The 16,972-nt window shown below is 35.1% G+C and overlaps 3 protein-coding genes across 4 annotated transcripts in view; 2 read left to right on the top strand and 1 right to left on the bottom strand.

Moving 5' to 3' along the window:
* The first annotated feature begins 754 nt into the window (after positions 1 to 754).
* Rab5 (RAS oncogene family member Rab5) lies at positions 755 to 6,782 on the top strand. The gene is given in 7 exon segments (XM_068295771.1): positions 755 to 950; positions 3,571 to 3,822; positions 3,824 to 3,987; positions 4,051 to 4,171; positions 4,522 to 4,690; positions 4,759 to 4,872; positions 5,173 to 6,782. Coding segments are annotated over 5 exon segments (660 nt in total). The 5' UTR covers positions 755 to 950; positions 3,571 to 3,717; the 3' UTR covers positions 4,860 to 4,872; positions 5,173 to 6,782.
* A 1,671-nt stretch (positions 6,783 to 8,453) lies between these two features.
* eys (eyes shut) overlaps positions 8,454 to 16,972 on the bottom strand; it is a 53,318-nt gene continuing 44,799 nt past the window's right edge. The window contains exons 7-14 of the mRNA XM_068295870.1: positions 16,442 to 16,714; positions 14,979 to 15,271; positions 14,251 to 14,911; positions 14,027 to 14,190; positions 13,216 to 13,947; positions 12,237 to 12,479; positions 10,086 to 10,565; positions 8,454 to 9,729 (exon numbers count right to left, since the gene is read on the bottom strand). Of these exons, the coding sequence (XP_068151971.1) occupies positions 9,542 to 9,729; positions 10,086 to 10,565; positions 12,237 to 12,479; positions 13,216 to 13,947; positions 14,027 to 14,190; positions 14,251 to 14,911; positions 14,979 to 15,271; positions 16,442 to 16,714 (3,034 nt within the window). The 3' untranslated portion in view covers positions 8,454 to 9,541. The remainder of the gene's footprint in view (positions 9,730 to 10,085; positions 10,566 to 12,236; positions 12,480 to 13,215; positions 13,948 to 14,026; positions 14,191 to 14,250; positions 14,912 to 14,978; positions 15,272 to 16,441; positions 16,715 to 16,972) is intronic.
* LOC137581575 (MKRN2 opposite strand protein) overlaps positions 9,877 to 16,972 on the top strand; it is a 55,771-nt gene continuing 48,675 nt past the window's right edge. For both annotated transcript variants that reach the window (XM_068295875.1, XM_068295874.1), the window contains exon 1: positions 9,877 to 10,058. The gene's annotated coding sequence lies outside the window, so the exon portion shown is untranslated. The remainder of the gene's footprint in view (positions 10,059 to 16,972) is intronic.

Genomic DNA, 16,972 nt, shown 5'->3' with positions numbered 1-16,972 from the left:
TCTTTTTCGTTGTGGGAGTCTGCTAAATGTAAACAAAAAAATGCAAACTGTTAGTGAATTTTTTGTTTATACAATATAGAAATGTATGTATACATACATCAACTACTAATTCTCAACGATCATCATATTTTGAGTAAGAAAAATCTGTTGACTTTCTTGAATTCCAAAAGATTTGTGTTGCATATATGTATACAAATGTCGAATTCATATCATATTTAATGAATTTACAAAAACTGTTAGTGGGGGGAAAAGTTTCACTTGTTGACTTTTGAAAGAGACTCCGAAGCAAACACATACACGTGAGAGTGTGTTGTGTGCCCAAGAAAGAGAAAAGAAGATAGAAGTAGGATCACTTGATCTGAAGTTCCAAATATGACTACACGTATCTACTGCTTAAGGAGTGTTTATTAACAAAACAAAAGTTAAGTTCTGATTATTAATTAAATTTAAAAAATTTGTACAACCCGAAAAGTCTTCAAGTCATTGACCATTGGTTGGTGTGTGTGTGTGTGTGCTGCTTAATGAGTGCGTGTTCTTTTTCACTTGTGTTTGTTCGTTCCACCGCTCTGTTCTTTCGCCCTGAATGACGCATCGTCAGCTGTTTGCAAAACACCAATACAGACCGCCTCTCAGTATGTGTGTATGCTTGAATGAGGCCCTAACAGTAATTTCCGCCGCCCGCACTGAAACGTTGTTTTATATTTTATTGAATTTTCCTTCAACAAGTTCGAGTCGTCGTCAAGCAAGGCCGGAGAATTGCTTTTCCTTTGTTGTTGTGTTTTAAGTTTTTAATTTAGTTTTTTTTTTTTTTGATTTGCCGCTGCTTGATTTAAATTTTTCGAAACAGCTGTTAACTAACTGCAAAACCATTCAATATTTGTTTAATTGAAATGAAGTTGCCATGAAATAACCATTAACACAAAGTAAAGTTCTATCTACGACGTCATTTGGTAAGATAATGTACAAAAATCAGATGCAAAATTATTATTAAGCAGAGACTAAGAGAGCGAAAGAGATAGAGAAACAGTATGGGAGAGCGCGAGAGAAGGATAGGCAAACAACAAAAGCAGTTAGACAAGTGATTAAAGAAATTCCGATTGACAAGTTGTAGCACAGATTTGAAAATACCCTATAAAAAGTGAACACTTGCCGCGATGCTAGAATCATTTATTGCTTAAAACTCGATTAAAACATTAAATTGGTTATTAATTTTACGATTAAAAATTGAAAATTGGGATGCTAACTGGTCTGGAAAATAGTAACAAAATGACCTAGAAAACATAAAGCCTCAAATTTTTACAGAGTATATAAACTTTACCGACTAACGACACTCATTGAATGGCGTATTTCTCTCTCCCCGCTCTTCCTATATGCATATGTGTGTGTGTGTGTGTGTGTGTGATGAGTGGGGCTTGACAACTCAGTGTGTCGTCGGTGTGTGCACTTTGCTCCACTCTCTACAAAAACAATAGGCAGCAAATACGGGAAAAGTTTTCTTTTTCTGAAAACTTGCATATTTTCACTTTGCCCCTTACTCTTCCGCTTAATTTAATAATGCAACAACTATGTACATATGTATAAATATGTCAGACTTTTAATTTATTTTGCATTGATTTTTATCACAGCATCCTTCTCTCTCTCTATATGCCGTCTCTTCTCGCCTTTCCCTGCTTGTCACTATTTCGCTTTATGGTGGTCTCTACCGTTTTTCTTCATCTACTATAGTAGAGTTATAAATGATCCCACATGATACTCGTATGAGTATTTCCTTACCCCCCCTTTTGTAGACATTTTATCAATTGTACAGTTTAGCATGGATATGGTAATTAATTGTGTGGAGAAATATTTGTAGAAATGTGACCAGAATGTGGCGGTTCGATAAATGAGAAACGCCAATGGCTTACAAAATGTTTTAAAAAACAAAAAGTTCGAAAAAGTAGAGATACGGAATTTTTAGAAATTGAATTGAAAACCGATCGATTGTCCGGAGTAGTTATTCAGAAATTGTTGTCAGAAAGTACATATAATCTATTCGCTATTTGGAAAAGGACTCTCATCTGTTTCCGTGGTGGTTTAAAATGATTTCTCCCACAACAAAGTGAATCGACAAAAAGTTAATAAATACAATTGAAAATTAATTGAAAATTATTTCAGTTGTAGTTAACATCCCTTTCCCAGATGATAAAGGAGAATAATTGAGCTGAGAATCTGTCTTTAATCAATTTTTTTTTTGCATTTTGTTTGCTAATTGAGCAACAAACAAAGTTCAATGTCATAAAGCAGAGAATGAGAGAATGTGAGAAGAGAAATTTAGCTTGCGTGTCATTTACACACACACACACACACACACACACAGCGAGCGTAACACCAAAAACAACAAACGTTAGAAGAACAACTAAAAATACTTCACAAACACGCGAAACCTTAAAAATGTTTAAGCGCAATTATTGTTTTTTCTTTGTTGTATTTGTTATCGTTGTTGGGTCTAGTCAAACTACTAATCTTATCAATAAATGCTACTGCAAAATTGATAATATATGTACATACATATACCCCTAAATATTAGCATACATGTATGTACGTGTGTGTGTGTGCGTGTACATCCCAATGCTTAATATTTCAATTTCATTAACAAATTATGTAAATAATTTTAAATATTTTGATATATATAATTTAAAATATTTCGAAATTGTTTTCCTCCAAATTTTTGAAAATAAGCATTTGACAAAAAATTAAAAATATACCTGACTGGCCTTTTATATACAAGGGGTTAATAATTTAATTAAAAGTAATTTCTGAGTCCGTCTATGCATAATATTTTAGGTGTCCCAAAGTTGTGATTCCCGCAAATAAATTGTGGGAATAATTTAAATGTTGCCTTTAAGTCCAATAACCCTTTTATATGGGGCTTTATTAAAACCAATAAGTTTTGGATCTAATTTGAATTAGGTGAAGTCCCGTTCTAAATCGTCTAAATTCTGTGTGAGTTTATATGTATCGGATGTCGCTTTTCTTTTATACTTCTCTGTAAGCTGATAAGACAATACATAGTATACATATGTACATACATATACATATAAGTATAAAGTGGACGCCTCCAATATTACGCATTACGTTATCAGTTAAGATGAATCATTTGTTGCTGCTTTAATTGTGCGGAAAGGTGGAGCAAGAAAACAAAGTCAGTAAAAATAAATATGCAAAAGAAGGACTGTCAAATTATATTAAAAATTTTAATTAGTTAGTTAATTGACCGTTAGAAAATAGCATATGAAATTCCATTTAGAGAGATTTTTATTCTAATCATATATTCATAAAAGGCATTTAAGGGGCGTTTCAGTTTCATTTTCAGTGAAATGGTTTTAATTACTTTACTCTCATTCTCTCTCTCCTTCTCGTTCTGTCTCTTGGCGATTATCTGTTGTGTGTTTTGGGGGGGGAACTCTATGAATATAGTCATCATCACCGTCTCGAGTGTCATTGAGTAAAAAATAAAGGCATGCCTGATAGGCAACTCAGAGTATGAATACTTGGTTAGCTTTAAATATCTTAACCTTTGTTTATTTTCAGATTTCCATTCACACATATAGACATACACATTAAGAGGGAGACAGAGAGAGAGAGGGAGAAGCACATACACAGAGACATACCAGCATATTGAGAGACCGTCCGTAAATCATTCTTTAATAAAATCACTCCAGTCAAATATCAACAAATATGGCAACGACACCACGTAGTGGAGGTGCCGCCGGTTCTGGTGCGGCACAACGCCCAAATGGTACATCTCAAAATAAAAGTTGCCAATTCAAATTGGTGCTTCTGGGGGGAATCGGCCGTGGGCAAATCATCATTAGTGCTACGTTTTGTCAAGGGACAATTCCATGAATATCAAGAAAGCACGATAGGTGCGGCCTTTTTAACACAAACCATTTGCATAGAGGACACGGTGGTTAAGTTTGAGATCTGGGATACAGCCGGCCAAGAGCGGTAAGCTAACAATGATTTAAACCAAAATAGAAACCCTTTTTCATGTTCTTCAACTCTTTACAGGTACCACAGCTTAGCTCCCATGTATTATCGAGGAGCCCAGGCGGCCATCGTTGTCTATGATATACAGAATCAGGACAGTTTTCAACGTGCAAAAACCTGGGTCAAGGAACTGCATAAACAAGTGAGTGCTCTGACAAAGAGATATGTTCCCCACGACATAGCATAGCGCTTCCAGTTCAGTCTCCCATTTATTATCAAGGTCAATGTAATCGTGCAGAAAATTGTGCAGTCACAATATATATTTTTTATTCGATTGAGAGTCGCGAGCATTGAACTTATTTTGTAACTTCCGGCTCTTGTTATACGCCTCAATGCACTATAGAAAGGCTATAGCCATGGCTATTCTCAAGATCTAAATATAGTTTGTTGAAAACAAAATACTTAAATTTGATAATATAATCAGATCTTTGAATTCATTTTCAATTCAATTCAATTTCGATTTATTTAATATTCCCTATATCCCTTTTTTAGGCCTCACCAAACATTGTTATTGCTTTGGCTGGCAATAAAGCAGATTTATCTAACATTCGTGTGGTTGAATTTGATGAAGCGAAGCAATATGCCGAGGAGAATGGTTTACTTTTCATGGAAACATCTGCAAAGACGGGCATGAATGTCAATGATATCTTCTTGGCCATAGGTATGAAATGGAGTTACATTCATAAAAATTTGGTCAACAAACTTTACTTACTAATTTGCTTGTTACAGCCAAGAAACTACCTAAAAACGATGGCGCCAACAATCAGGGAACCAGCATAAGGCCGAATGGAAATGAAACAAATCGACCGACAAACAACTGCTGCAAGTGATGTCCCTTCGTAGGTAGGGCAAAACTGTTTGGACACTTGAACCCTGTCAATGGTTTATACCATTGCAATGAGAATTGTAATTTAGGATGCATTTAATTCGTGTCAATAGGCACATGCTTGTTAATTTGCTTTCACCAAAGTTAATTGCAATCTCTTAATAGCAAGAAAAAAATACCTAAATTTTATAATGGAGAGTGACTCTAATATACAACAAACAATACACTTTGCAATGGTATAAAACATTTGATTTGATTAAAGTCGGCACGATCCACTGCTATTTTTTTTAATTAACTTGTACTTTTCTTTCTTTCAGAAAATGAAATTTCCAACGAGAGATTTGAAAAGTGTATGCTGATAATTATTAATAAAAAAATTATTTAAAACATTAAAAAAAAAAAAAGAGAAACAAAAACCTAAAGCCAGCTCTTCTCAGTATGAGCAAGCAATTTTGATTTGATGAGAACCACAACAACAAGATTATAATAATATTAATTATAAATTAAATATATAAAAGAAGAACAACAAAAAAGAAAGGCAAACCAAAACGAAGCAAATTAGTTACGAATTCAGCAACCAACAAATAGAAAAACAAAGCGAAAGTTTTGCTCTCACCAAATTATTTATATATATACATATATATAATATATCTGGCCAACTATTCCATCAATTTAAAAGCCTATACACGCCCACCACCCCCAACTTCACACTACCCTCATTTCCCTCTGCTCCTAAAAAAACAAGCAAACAATAAAAATTTAAAGAGAAACATAATAATAATATAAATTAAACAAAAAAAAACTAAATAAAAATAAACAGAAAGCGCAGAATAGTTTTCGAATGTTTCGTCGTGTCGTAGAAAAGTTTGAAATTGTATAAAAAAAAAAAAACAAAACGAAACAATAAAACTATAATGAATATTTGTAAAATTTACAATTCATGTAAGTTTGAGAAGAAAAAACAACACATAAAAATTCCAAGTTGCAGTTGTTCTAAGCAGCGTTCCAAGTTAAGAATATGAAAATTAAAAAACCTAAAACCAAGATCGGCAGCTGAAGATCATCCTCGCTCAAGTATTCGTACTCGATCTGTGGCAATTGTGTGTCTCTCGTTACCCTTTGAAAAGTTGCGTTGGACACGTGTGATAGTTGCAATTTATATAAATTATACATACACATATGAATGATGAAAAAAAAAACAAAAATTATATATATATAATTTTCAAAAATTTTTGGTGTTTTTTTTTTTTAAATTTCTTTACTTTATTATTAAAATTTGTTGTTTTCCTTTGGTTAACTTCTCTATTTTGTTTATCTCCACATTCTTAGCAACAATCGAAGATTTACTGCTATTATCTTATATATAAATAAATAAATAATTATAAAAACAAAAAATCACTATCGTAAAACCATTTAAAAATAAAAAGAATACCTACGTCTAATATGCAATTAAGTTGAAAACAAAGAAAAATAAACATCTAAATTCAACTCTTTAACTTAAAACAAAACAAAAGAGAAAAGAAACTGTAAGAGCAAAAGAAAACCGATCCCCATACTTTATCAAAATGCTTTCATTGTATCACAAAGAAATCAGATAATTTTAACATTAAATTCTCAATGAAATTCCAAAAACTAAACAAACAAAAAAAAAAAAAAAAATTAACTGTGCAAGCGATCAAACCAAAACATAAGACAGCCTCTTCAGATATGATCCGATAACCACAAAAACAGCTGTGTGTGTGTATTTTTTTCCAATTTATAATTTTTATGTTGTATGTATGTATTTAAATTTAACATTTATAATAAAAAAAATCGTATATATACATATATGAAGTCAATCGATTCGAATCGAAAATCATAAAAATGATATTTTAATTCAACCAAGTTCTGAATGGCAAATATAAATTGAGATATTCATTTAAAAGTATTTGAATCTTACTTTTTCTTACGTTATACTAAATTTAGATGTAAAGGTGTGTAACCCAAGGGCTTCATAGTAGATGCAGTTAAGTTTTGAGAAGCACGGGGAATCCCAGAGCTGTTGTTGTGTTGAACATTATTATGTCCTCAGTTTGTATTTAGTACCAAATTTTAGTCTCTGAGTTTTATTTAAACAAACATCACTTTGTTCCTCCACAATACTTTGCGAAACTTCTTTAATGCCAAATTCAGGTGCTATTTTAATCATCATTTCTGTAATTTTCCTTGGAAAATTTATTTTAAAAGATGAAATTATTAATTAATTAAAAAATAATAAATAATTACTTACTTTTAATTAGTGATGCATTCGTTTTGCGAAACCTTGTACATAATTACAGAAAAGTCTCCAGCAGCAATCCGTTTAAGACAGAATGGGAACATAAAACCAGACACTTAGAAAATCGGAGAAGTAGCTGATTATCCTATTAATTCTTATTAATCAGTTTTACCAACAAGTGAGGCCATCATATCGTTAACTTTAATTATTGGTGCCGATTTATTTTTTTGTTAAAACTTTATACTCCGATATTATGGAGAGGAATACTACTTGACATAAGTAAATGGTAAATTTATGCTGTTAGGAGTTTTAATTTTTTTTTTAATTATGTAAGTATATTTAACCCATAGGATTCAAAATGTTGGTCAGCAAAATTACACAAGTGGCCTTACTTGTCTCTACAATTGTAAAAGTAGCCAAACAAATGTGTTATAGAACTGAAAAAAAAATGATCAAATTTGGTTGGTAAATGGGATAAAAGGGCAATATATGCCCAAGAAAATGGATAAATCTGCGAAGAACAATATTTAACCAAATTGCTAATATAATTAACTATAAAGAGGAGGCAGACTGAAAAGTAGTCCTTGTGGTGAAAGTCGTAGAACATAATTTCTGCACTAAAAATTAAAGCATGGGAATCTCAATAGTAATTTGAAATGCTTCAGAAACTAATGAAGAAATGAAGTGAAGTAGAGCCGACAAACATTACAAAAATTCTGAAATATCATTTCAAAGTTTGAGAGTATTTAACTTGGCTAGTTTTGCAGTTTATTAGTCCTTAATAAACTTCACACTCTTTTTCTGTAACTGAATATAATAAAAAGAAATCAACATATGATATTGAAATAGAGTAGTTTTGTGTAGTAAATATGTAAAGCTTGGATTATATCCAATCTGAGTCATTTACTCGATCCTATGCAAAAAATCCTTCGTCGACAAAAGCTTCAGGAATTCGATCCTCAGCAAATCAGAAAAGGTTTCTTACAGGTCCGATTCGGCCAAATTAAAAATAAAACCTAAAAGAGCTTTAAAGCAGACGAAAATGTGTATATTGAAACACATTTAATGCTGATCAAGAATATATATACAATAGTATAAAACTGGTTTGTGAAGGTTAAAAAATCGTTATAGTAACAGCTGCAATTAAAAACTATATTTTTAATATTTTCCTAGGTCAGCAACTAAAGTTAATAACGGTATTTGAAGAATTTCATCATAAAATGCTGAAAACCCAAAAAAACAATATTGGAATAAAATTTCAAATAATATTTTTGTTTTGTTATTTAACTTGTTCTATTTTGGTTTTTGTTTTCTTTATTATTTAAAATTATAACTGATTAAGTTGTCTATCGAAATAAATACATACGTAAATGTTTTTTTGGTTACATTTTCCATTTGTTTGTATAATAAAGTATTGTGTATATATTCATTTCATTTTTTATCCATGTTTTTTTCTTTTTTTTTTTGTTGTCTACTTCTTTTGGTTTTTGTCATTTATAAGAATAATTTTAGTGTATAACTTTCATTTTTCTTCTTTTATATTGAATTCTTTTGGTTTTTCTTTTTTGTTTAGAAGTATAGTCAAAGATTCATGAAATCATAGAAAGAGTATTTAATACACTAACTTACTACAAGGCAACTAAATGGCTTCAATTTAGTATAGCTAGCTTCTTAGGCTAGATAACAAAGTAGGGATTAAACAGAATTTTGTGTTTAAAGATTTAATTAAAAGAAATTAATGGCAGAAATTGTTCATTGTTCATTGTTCATTGACGGGCAGTTAAAAGTTATAGAGTGAGAGAGAGAGAAAGAGCAATATCAGTTGAGTTTCGGAACACATAATTCATTTAAAGATATTATATTTTAACACTTGGCATAACAAAAATTGGCTCAACAAAACAATATACAGTAATCATATGTTGTCTATATACGACAAAGTTTGGGATTTAAATATCACTTACGTAAGAGAAGTTAACTATTCTATATTTGGAATTCATTTAATTTAGGTTTCTAAATTACAATTTTGCTTCATTTTGTATTCCTCTTTTGTTGTCCTTTTTGTTTTTGTTTCTTTATTGATAAACCACTTTAATCTAAACTGTCTTTTGGTTTTATATATATTTTTATTTGTTCAGTTACTTCTATAAAATTTACAAAATTACTTTCCATTTTTGTTTTTGCCTTGGGGTTAATCCATTTACCTATATAAACTTGCTTAAATCTTACACTTAAAATTAATTTATCTTTTTTTGAATGGTTCGTCCAGAACTATGAAAATTTCACAAATTTATTTTTTTTTTTGTTGCTGTTTCGTTTTTATGTTTTTGGGATTATTCTTTCTATTGATAGGTTAAATGGGGTATCTTGGGGTTGATTTTTATTTTTGTTGTTTTTTTACTATCGTATTTTGATTTTTTATTTCGTCGATTTTATACAACAATCGGCTCATCGCCGTGCAAATCACAAGAGCCTATATTTTCGCCTTGATACGATGAGAAATCGTTAATAATAGCCTTCGGTTCGCCACCAAATTCTATATCCTGAAGGCATCCTTTAAATGGCTCATAATATCGGCCTTTGGTACGTTTGCTGACTGCATCCATATTGGGAAAACCTCCTGTAAAGATAAAGATCATCGTTAACAAATATGTATCTTAACAGTCGACTTGTTTCAAATTTGAAACTTTTGGCGCCTGTTAGAAACTGTTAACAGTTTGAAACCAGTTGACGGCTCAGCTTAGTTAACATAACAGCTGTTCAGACGAGATCCATCGATTGGCAGGCCAACTAAAACTTTTAAACTTTTAATTTAATTTTTTTATTTACTGCCAGTGTTTGTTTGCCTGGCGAGTTTTCAACAAGTTTCGGTGGCATAAAAACAATTCATTTTATTTATTTTCTTTTGAGTGTGTACGTGTAAATCACATAATCGAGAAACGGTAACGGGTAAGTTTGGATTTAATTTTAACTTACCCAAATAAAATACATCTTCATAGCTAATTGTTGGTTCTTTGGCCAAAGATCGGCGATTTGCAGCCGTTAGCATTGTAGTTCCTGCCTCGGGCAGACGTTCCGTGAATATGACTTCACCATCCAATTGTAGCTCTAAGCGGGAACGGTCCAACATGATCCTAGTCCAGTGCCAAGCACCATCAGCTATGAAACCACTGGCCGGCGCTTGAACTGTGTCATTGTTACTGCCCAGCAGATTGCTGGCCAACTTTAGATGGCCATTCTCCAGGCCCAGGCCCAAGAATTTGGAGCGATCATGTTCGCTCCAGAGCAGCAGGCCATCCGGCTCTATGGTAGAGAAGTTCAGTGAGATTTGAATGGCTTCGCGAGGTCGCACATAGAGTGAGGGTCCGCGTCGTTTGTCTTTCATTGGTATGCGTGGTGGCGGCAAGATCAGGTAACTGTTGCCGCGGAAGCTGGGTGTTGAGGGTTTACTCATGGCTAAAAAGAAGAGTGAACAAGAGAGAGCGTTAGACACAATGAGTTAGACGAATGACGGTGGGGGGTTGGAAGGAAGGTTGGCAGTATTGCATTAAACATATTGCATGTGATACATAATTAAATTACAGCATCATGTGGAGAGACTCAATCGCAGTCTTCATCATACAACTACTTTGCCTATTGGCTTCTACTTCTTTAGACCCTGATCTCGTTTTTTTTTTTTTTGCCGTTCGCTGATTGTTAGTTTTGTTTTTGTCTTCTGCGTAATCTTTTGATTTCATCTTAAATTCTGAGTTTCGTTTTGTTTTCTAGCTCTGTTATTTTTATGGCTCTCTTGATATTTTCTTTAACTTGTTTAATATTTAATTTGTTTTTTTTTTTTTTTTCGCTTATAAGTGAAAGGCTGAGTTTGAAGACGACCAGAGGCAATTTAACAACTTGCTTGATTTGAAGTTTCCTTCAGGTTTTGTTTTTTACGGTTCGCTAATAGAACCTGATATCGTTGATTGATGTTTCAAATTCAATGGTTTTCCAATGGGAAAAACTTTGGCCAGAGGGAAAGCTTTCAGTTTTCTGCACTTAAGCGAGGGTTAGAATAAATCTTTGTGATTTCAGCTGGCTCGAGGCCAATCTTAAAAAAAGGGAATGTCTCAACGCTAAAACTAGTTGGGAATTGCAACTAAATTCAGCTAAGAAATAGAAATAAACAATAGTAGAGTCCAACAGGTAGTTTTAGAGACTTGACGGAACTATGTAGGTTAAGCAAACTTATAATATTCAGGGTCGTTATCTTCTAACCTTTAGGAATATACTTTCATGATCAACAAACTGAAGTGAGCTGATTTTAATATTATTGATTTTTGAAATTTTTTCTTATAGTTTTAAACTTTTTTGGAAATTGGCTATGGTTTATTTGTTCTACAATTTACGTTATACAAACTTTTTATTTAATTACTGAAAAATTAGAAGTGAAACCAATTTGTATTGACGGTGCAAAATAATTTTAAGAATTTGTTTCACTTTTCAATACAAATGGAAAGATTAAAGCAAATCATAAATTTTATTTTAAATTATGACCCATTATAGATTGAAAGTTTTTAAATTAAGCTAATCTAGAGATCTGGACAATATATATATTTTTTGTCTTTGCGTCATTTTAAAATTTAAATAATTGTTGTTTGTTTTTTTTTGTGTGAATCAGTTCGCTAATTTCTTTTTGCTGTTTATTTTGAGTTTGTTGTTGGTTTTTTTTTTTTTTTTTTTTTGCAACTACAACTTCCTGACCCCGCTGTGCACTGAACCATAAAGTCATCAGAACTGTTAATGGTTTTTTGTTGCTGTTGTTGTTTATCTCTCGCCGTAGTTCTCTCTAATTATTATAATAATAATAATGTTCTGCTCTCGGTTCGCTCAAATTGAAAACTTGTTTTCAAATTAGTTAATTTTTGTGTGTGTATTTGATAATCTACTTTTGAAGCTGACTTTTGTACGAGAAAGAACTTTTACTTATGACACATTTTCGAGAACTACGAGTGGCAGATGATTTTTGAAAAGAAGAAAAATTGTTTTTAATTTCGTTTATGATTTTACTGCATTTTGAGTTGTAACTACATCAATTTGGTGCTTGACTGTTTCGTTTAACGATCAAATTGTGGGGTTCAATGTACTCACCGATCTCACAATAGAAACCGCCCCAACCATTGGGACACGAGCAGCGACCACTTCGGAGGCATCTGCCACTATTTTTGCATGGTATCAATTTGCAAGTTTCGGAATATTCACAACGATCGCCCTTGGCGTATTCGGGACAAATGCAATGAGGTTGAAGTTTTTCATCCAGCCAGCAATGACCACCAGATTCACAGGAATCGCCACCGCAGGCGGTGCCATCACAGTCACGAATATTGCGAGATTCTAAAAGCAGAAAAAATTCAATCAATTTTAAGACAAATATACTAAACGTAGTAGGCATGTTTAAATATGTTGTAAATCCAACTGTTCATCAATTTGAGTTTGTTCATTATTTTGGCAAGAAGACGTAAACGAGTTGTAGAAGAGACACAATGGCAACCAATTCAGTGAGTTTGGGTCTACTTATAGTACTATTTGTATGGGTAAGGATAGTTTCTTTTAATTACACTTGAGCAACAACAACTCCATACAAAATATGCATAGATACAAGTTCCTTGCGGTTTTGGCAAAAGTATTCCTCAAATTGTTGTCAACGATGCCAATTCTAACAAGACCATAGTTAATGCCACAGCTGGGGTTAACGCCATTGAATCGAAGCCAAATGTGACAGAGTTAAGTCTGCCAGTTGGAAAAAGTACTCTCGTTTCAAAACGAATTGGTCATAAGAAACGTGAAGCTGATCCTGAAGTGGCATTTAGTTTTGATGAATTGCATTCGCCTTGTGATTTGGACAATAGTGGAAGAGCTGTAATTGTTGAATATTTTCCCGCTATTTGCAAATGGATGTGGAATTATAGGCATGTTAACGAAGGTTATTATCGTATCTTCAAGACCTTTCAGTTGGAGGCATTTTTCTTTGGCCAATACTACGAGCGGTTGAAGCGCTATGAGATTGATCCACATTCATTTGAATATTACAATACACATGTCTAATAAATAATAGTTGAATCCAACTTACCCACAATATTTGTTTCATTGAGGACAATTCGTGTGCCGCTGACAACCAGTCCTCTAACACAGCCCCGGAATGGTATAGGAAAGCCAGAGATGGCATTATGTGGCAATTTGGATAGGTCTTTTAGACCACCAATATAGAGAAGTGAGTCCGGCTCGACCAATACCTCGGCCGACGGGGCCAAAGCCGAAGAGGCACTGCCTTCGACCCAAAGAGTTAACCAGCGTCCACGTTGAGCCATCTTGATCTTATGCCATTCACCAATGGCCAACATGCGTACACTTCGCACAACAGTCACATGATTACTTGGCCCAGAGATGCGGAACTCCACAACGCCGCCTTGCAATGACAGCGAGACAAAGCCAATTTTCCTGTCCTGATTGTTGTTAAGTGTGCCAAAGTAAAGTAGTAGTCCACGCTCGGACAATGGACGCAATTGGAATTCAATGAAAAAGAACTGCACACGATGATGCTCTTCGAATGTCTTGGAACCCATTAGGGGAACGGGTGAGAAACTTCGCTGCTTCTCCACCTCGTTGAGCAGTTTCATCACAAAATGTGTGCTTGGCGTTGAAATCGGTTTTGGTGGCATCAATTTCTTGGTGAAATTTCTATAGCTAACCATTTGAGATCGCTTGGCGCCTATCTTATCGCCACCATCATATAGATAGGGCCAACGGACAGCTAGATATGAACGTCGACCGGTTAGTGAGACATCGCTGAGTGAGCGAATTTCTATAAAGATATAGTGAGAGATTGAGAGATTGTGAGTGAAAGTAAAAGCCACGATTAAGACATGTTAAGGTTAAGTTACCTTCTTCACAATTCTTGCCTGTACGTCCCACAGGGCAATCGCATTCATAGCCATTCACCAGGGGCACACATGTCGAATCCTCATAACATTTGTTATTAAAGGAGTCACAGGGATTTGTGGGTTGAGCACAGAGTGGTCCATACCAACCTTCTTGACAAATGCATCTGTATCGGTATAGTAATATATTAATACTAAGAAACAATTTAAAAGGGTCTTGAACTTACGTAAACGTTGCTCCATGCTGAAGACAGGCTCCGTCATGCTGACATGCATGTCTATGACACTCTCTGGTTCCACACTGACCCACTCCACGTCCCCGTACGCCGCGTGTTTCTTGCAATGGAACCGTTACTTGTCCGGCTCTTAGTTGGACATCATAAATACAGCCCTGGAAGCCCGAATGTAATGGCAAATCGTGGGGTAGTGTGTTGAAATTGGCAATCTCATGACCACCCAAATATAGAATGGGTAATACATCCATGCGACTGACACTGCCCGGCGAACGTCCGGAAATATTGAATTTACCATCGACCGACAGCCAAGCTTGTCGTCCAATGCGACCAACTTTGATCTCGTAGGGTACCCGCGGTGCATCCAATCGGAAATCAATGGGTTTCTGAGTAAATATGCGTCGGGGTCCAGCTCCCAGATTCCAGGTTAGCATTATGTAACCCTGTATAAAACTAACTGCCAAATGATCGCTCTTTTCATCATGATAGCCAGACTGGCCAAGGAATGCTAGTAGAGAGATCTGGGACATGGTTTGTGGTAAGATTTTAAAACTTAATTCCAATGAATATTCCAAGGGTATGGGAACAGTGTAGGCCACAAATGATGAGAGACCATTTACACTGCCGGAGAAAGAAGGCAGAGCCACCTCCAAATCTTTTAATGGGAAAGAAAGAAAATTAGTATTTCTTAACAATGGCATTTACATCTTGTGGGTACTCACTGTGTTCGCAATAATGCCCATGTTTGCCTAATGGGCATAAACATAGATATCCACTGCCTGGGAATTGTACACATGTTCCTCCGTACTGGCATGGATTATCCTCACAAACGGATATCTCACAAGTGGGTCCCATATAACCGGTGGGACACTTACATTTCCATTTCTCAGCCTTTTCACCATTCTCATCCAGCTCGCTTGATTCAATCTTAATGCAGGCGGCGCCATTGCGGCAAGGACTCGATAGACAAGCCAATGAACCGCATTCGGTGATGCCAAAGCCATCGAGAGCGTCCCTATAAGGCATAAGAGTGAGAAGGAATGTTAGGTGTCACCCTTAATTTCATGTCCTCGGCTAATTCGAATGTCAATATTATACGGATGTTGTGTGCGCCATTTGCCAAACAGCCCACAGCTGTCAGTCCGCCATTTGACCGTCTAAAAGCAGGAGTCCACTTCCACCCTAACTCTTCTCCGCTTCACCTCTTCCGTGCTCGTGCTTTGAGCCATCTGTTTTATGTTCGCGCTTTTCTGCGCTGAATGCTGATGAATGGCTTCCGCATTCATTGCTTCTGGCTGCCCTGGCCTCTGCGAACCCTAAACTTTTTTTTTGCTTTGCCCTCATCTTGATGCTTTTCATTAAGCTTGCTGCATTTCCACTTGGTGCAAACTTGGTAAATTTGTTTTACCAAAAAAAGAGAAGGAAACTCGTAATACACTTTCAAAGTTGTTTGGTGACCAAAAGAGGGCTTTGAGAGAAACTAAATCTTGATGTACGATTCAAAGACTTTTCATCGACATGAAATTAAGTCTGACAAATGAAAATTGTCCAGATAACTTCTGAACTTCAAAATTATTAACCTTGCTTCAAAAATTAAATTAAATAAATCAAAATATAACAAAATGGTTAAAAAACCTTGGGGGAAGGTTTTGTTGCCAAAAAACTGTGCAAATATCAGAAATTTTAATAACTTCGTCGTTTTATACGCTCTGCAATGTGTTAAATTCGAATATGTGTGAAAATTTTTCAGTTCATTTTCATTTCCCCCGATTATAACTAACCGTATAAGGTGAGCAGTTTTAACAGCCACACACACTTCGGAGTTTTTCTTTCACTCTCCCGCATCAGTTATATGCCACCTATATGTACATGTTTTTGCTACATGCAACTTTGTGTGAGGCCTAGTGAGGCTGCAACCATTTGAACCATAGGTGCCTGGGGGCAGAGACGCGCGTAAGAGGCATAAACATTTAAGTGATGGCCACAGAGTCGTAACTTTTGGGAGCTGTTCATTAGCCATTGGTCGTGGACGACGACGACGACGATGCCGACGACCACGATGGCAATGGCAATGGCGACCAACACCATCAGCAGCAGCTATACCATTTACAAGATGCCCAAAGGGCACAACCAAAATGAAACACCAAAAAGAAAAGGAAAAAAAAGCAAAGTGCTCTACACTCACCCGAATATTTCGCGCCCTTGTCCATTAATGCGCAACGAGTGCAGACAGCCGGTGAAGCCGGTACCACTTTGGGCTGGCGGCAATTCGATAATCAGGCCAATCGGTGCCTGGGGTGCCCCGCCCAAATGCAGCCATGTGTTCAGTATGGCCTCCGGTGTATGGAGGCGCGATGGTAGTAACTTCAACCATGTCGGCTGATCCCCGGACATGGCCAATGTGTCGTTGACGAGCAGCGAGGCATTGCAGTGGGTGTAATTGCGGCTGAAGTCCAATCTGTAAAATAACACAAAAACAAAAATCAATTTTTACATATATATACATACATACATACAACATATATCTATATATTGGATAGGTACTGTATTATATATAAAATAAGAAAAATATCACAGAGTTTCTGCTTGTATAGCGCAAATATGAAATATTTAATATGCCGCACCGTCCTCTGTATGCGGCTTTTAAAAGCAAAATTCTCCACATGCCAATGCGTGCAAATATTTATGACACCCGCTGAACAAAAAAGAAAAGTTG

Source organism: Drosophila tropicalis, unplaced genomic scaffold, assembly GCF_018151085.1.
Source record: "Drosophila tropicalis isolate 14030-0801.00 unplaced genomic scaffold, ASM1815108v1 contig_845, whole genome shotgun sequence".
Taxonomy (NCBI): domain Eukaryota; kingdom Metazoa; phylum Arthropoda; class Insecta; order Diptera; family Drosophilidae; genus Drosophila; species Drosophila tropicalis.
The sequence above is the reverse complement of the archived record's forward strand: the minus strand, read 5'-3'. Positions and strand labels throughout refer to the sequence as shown.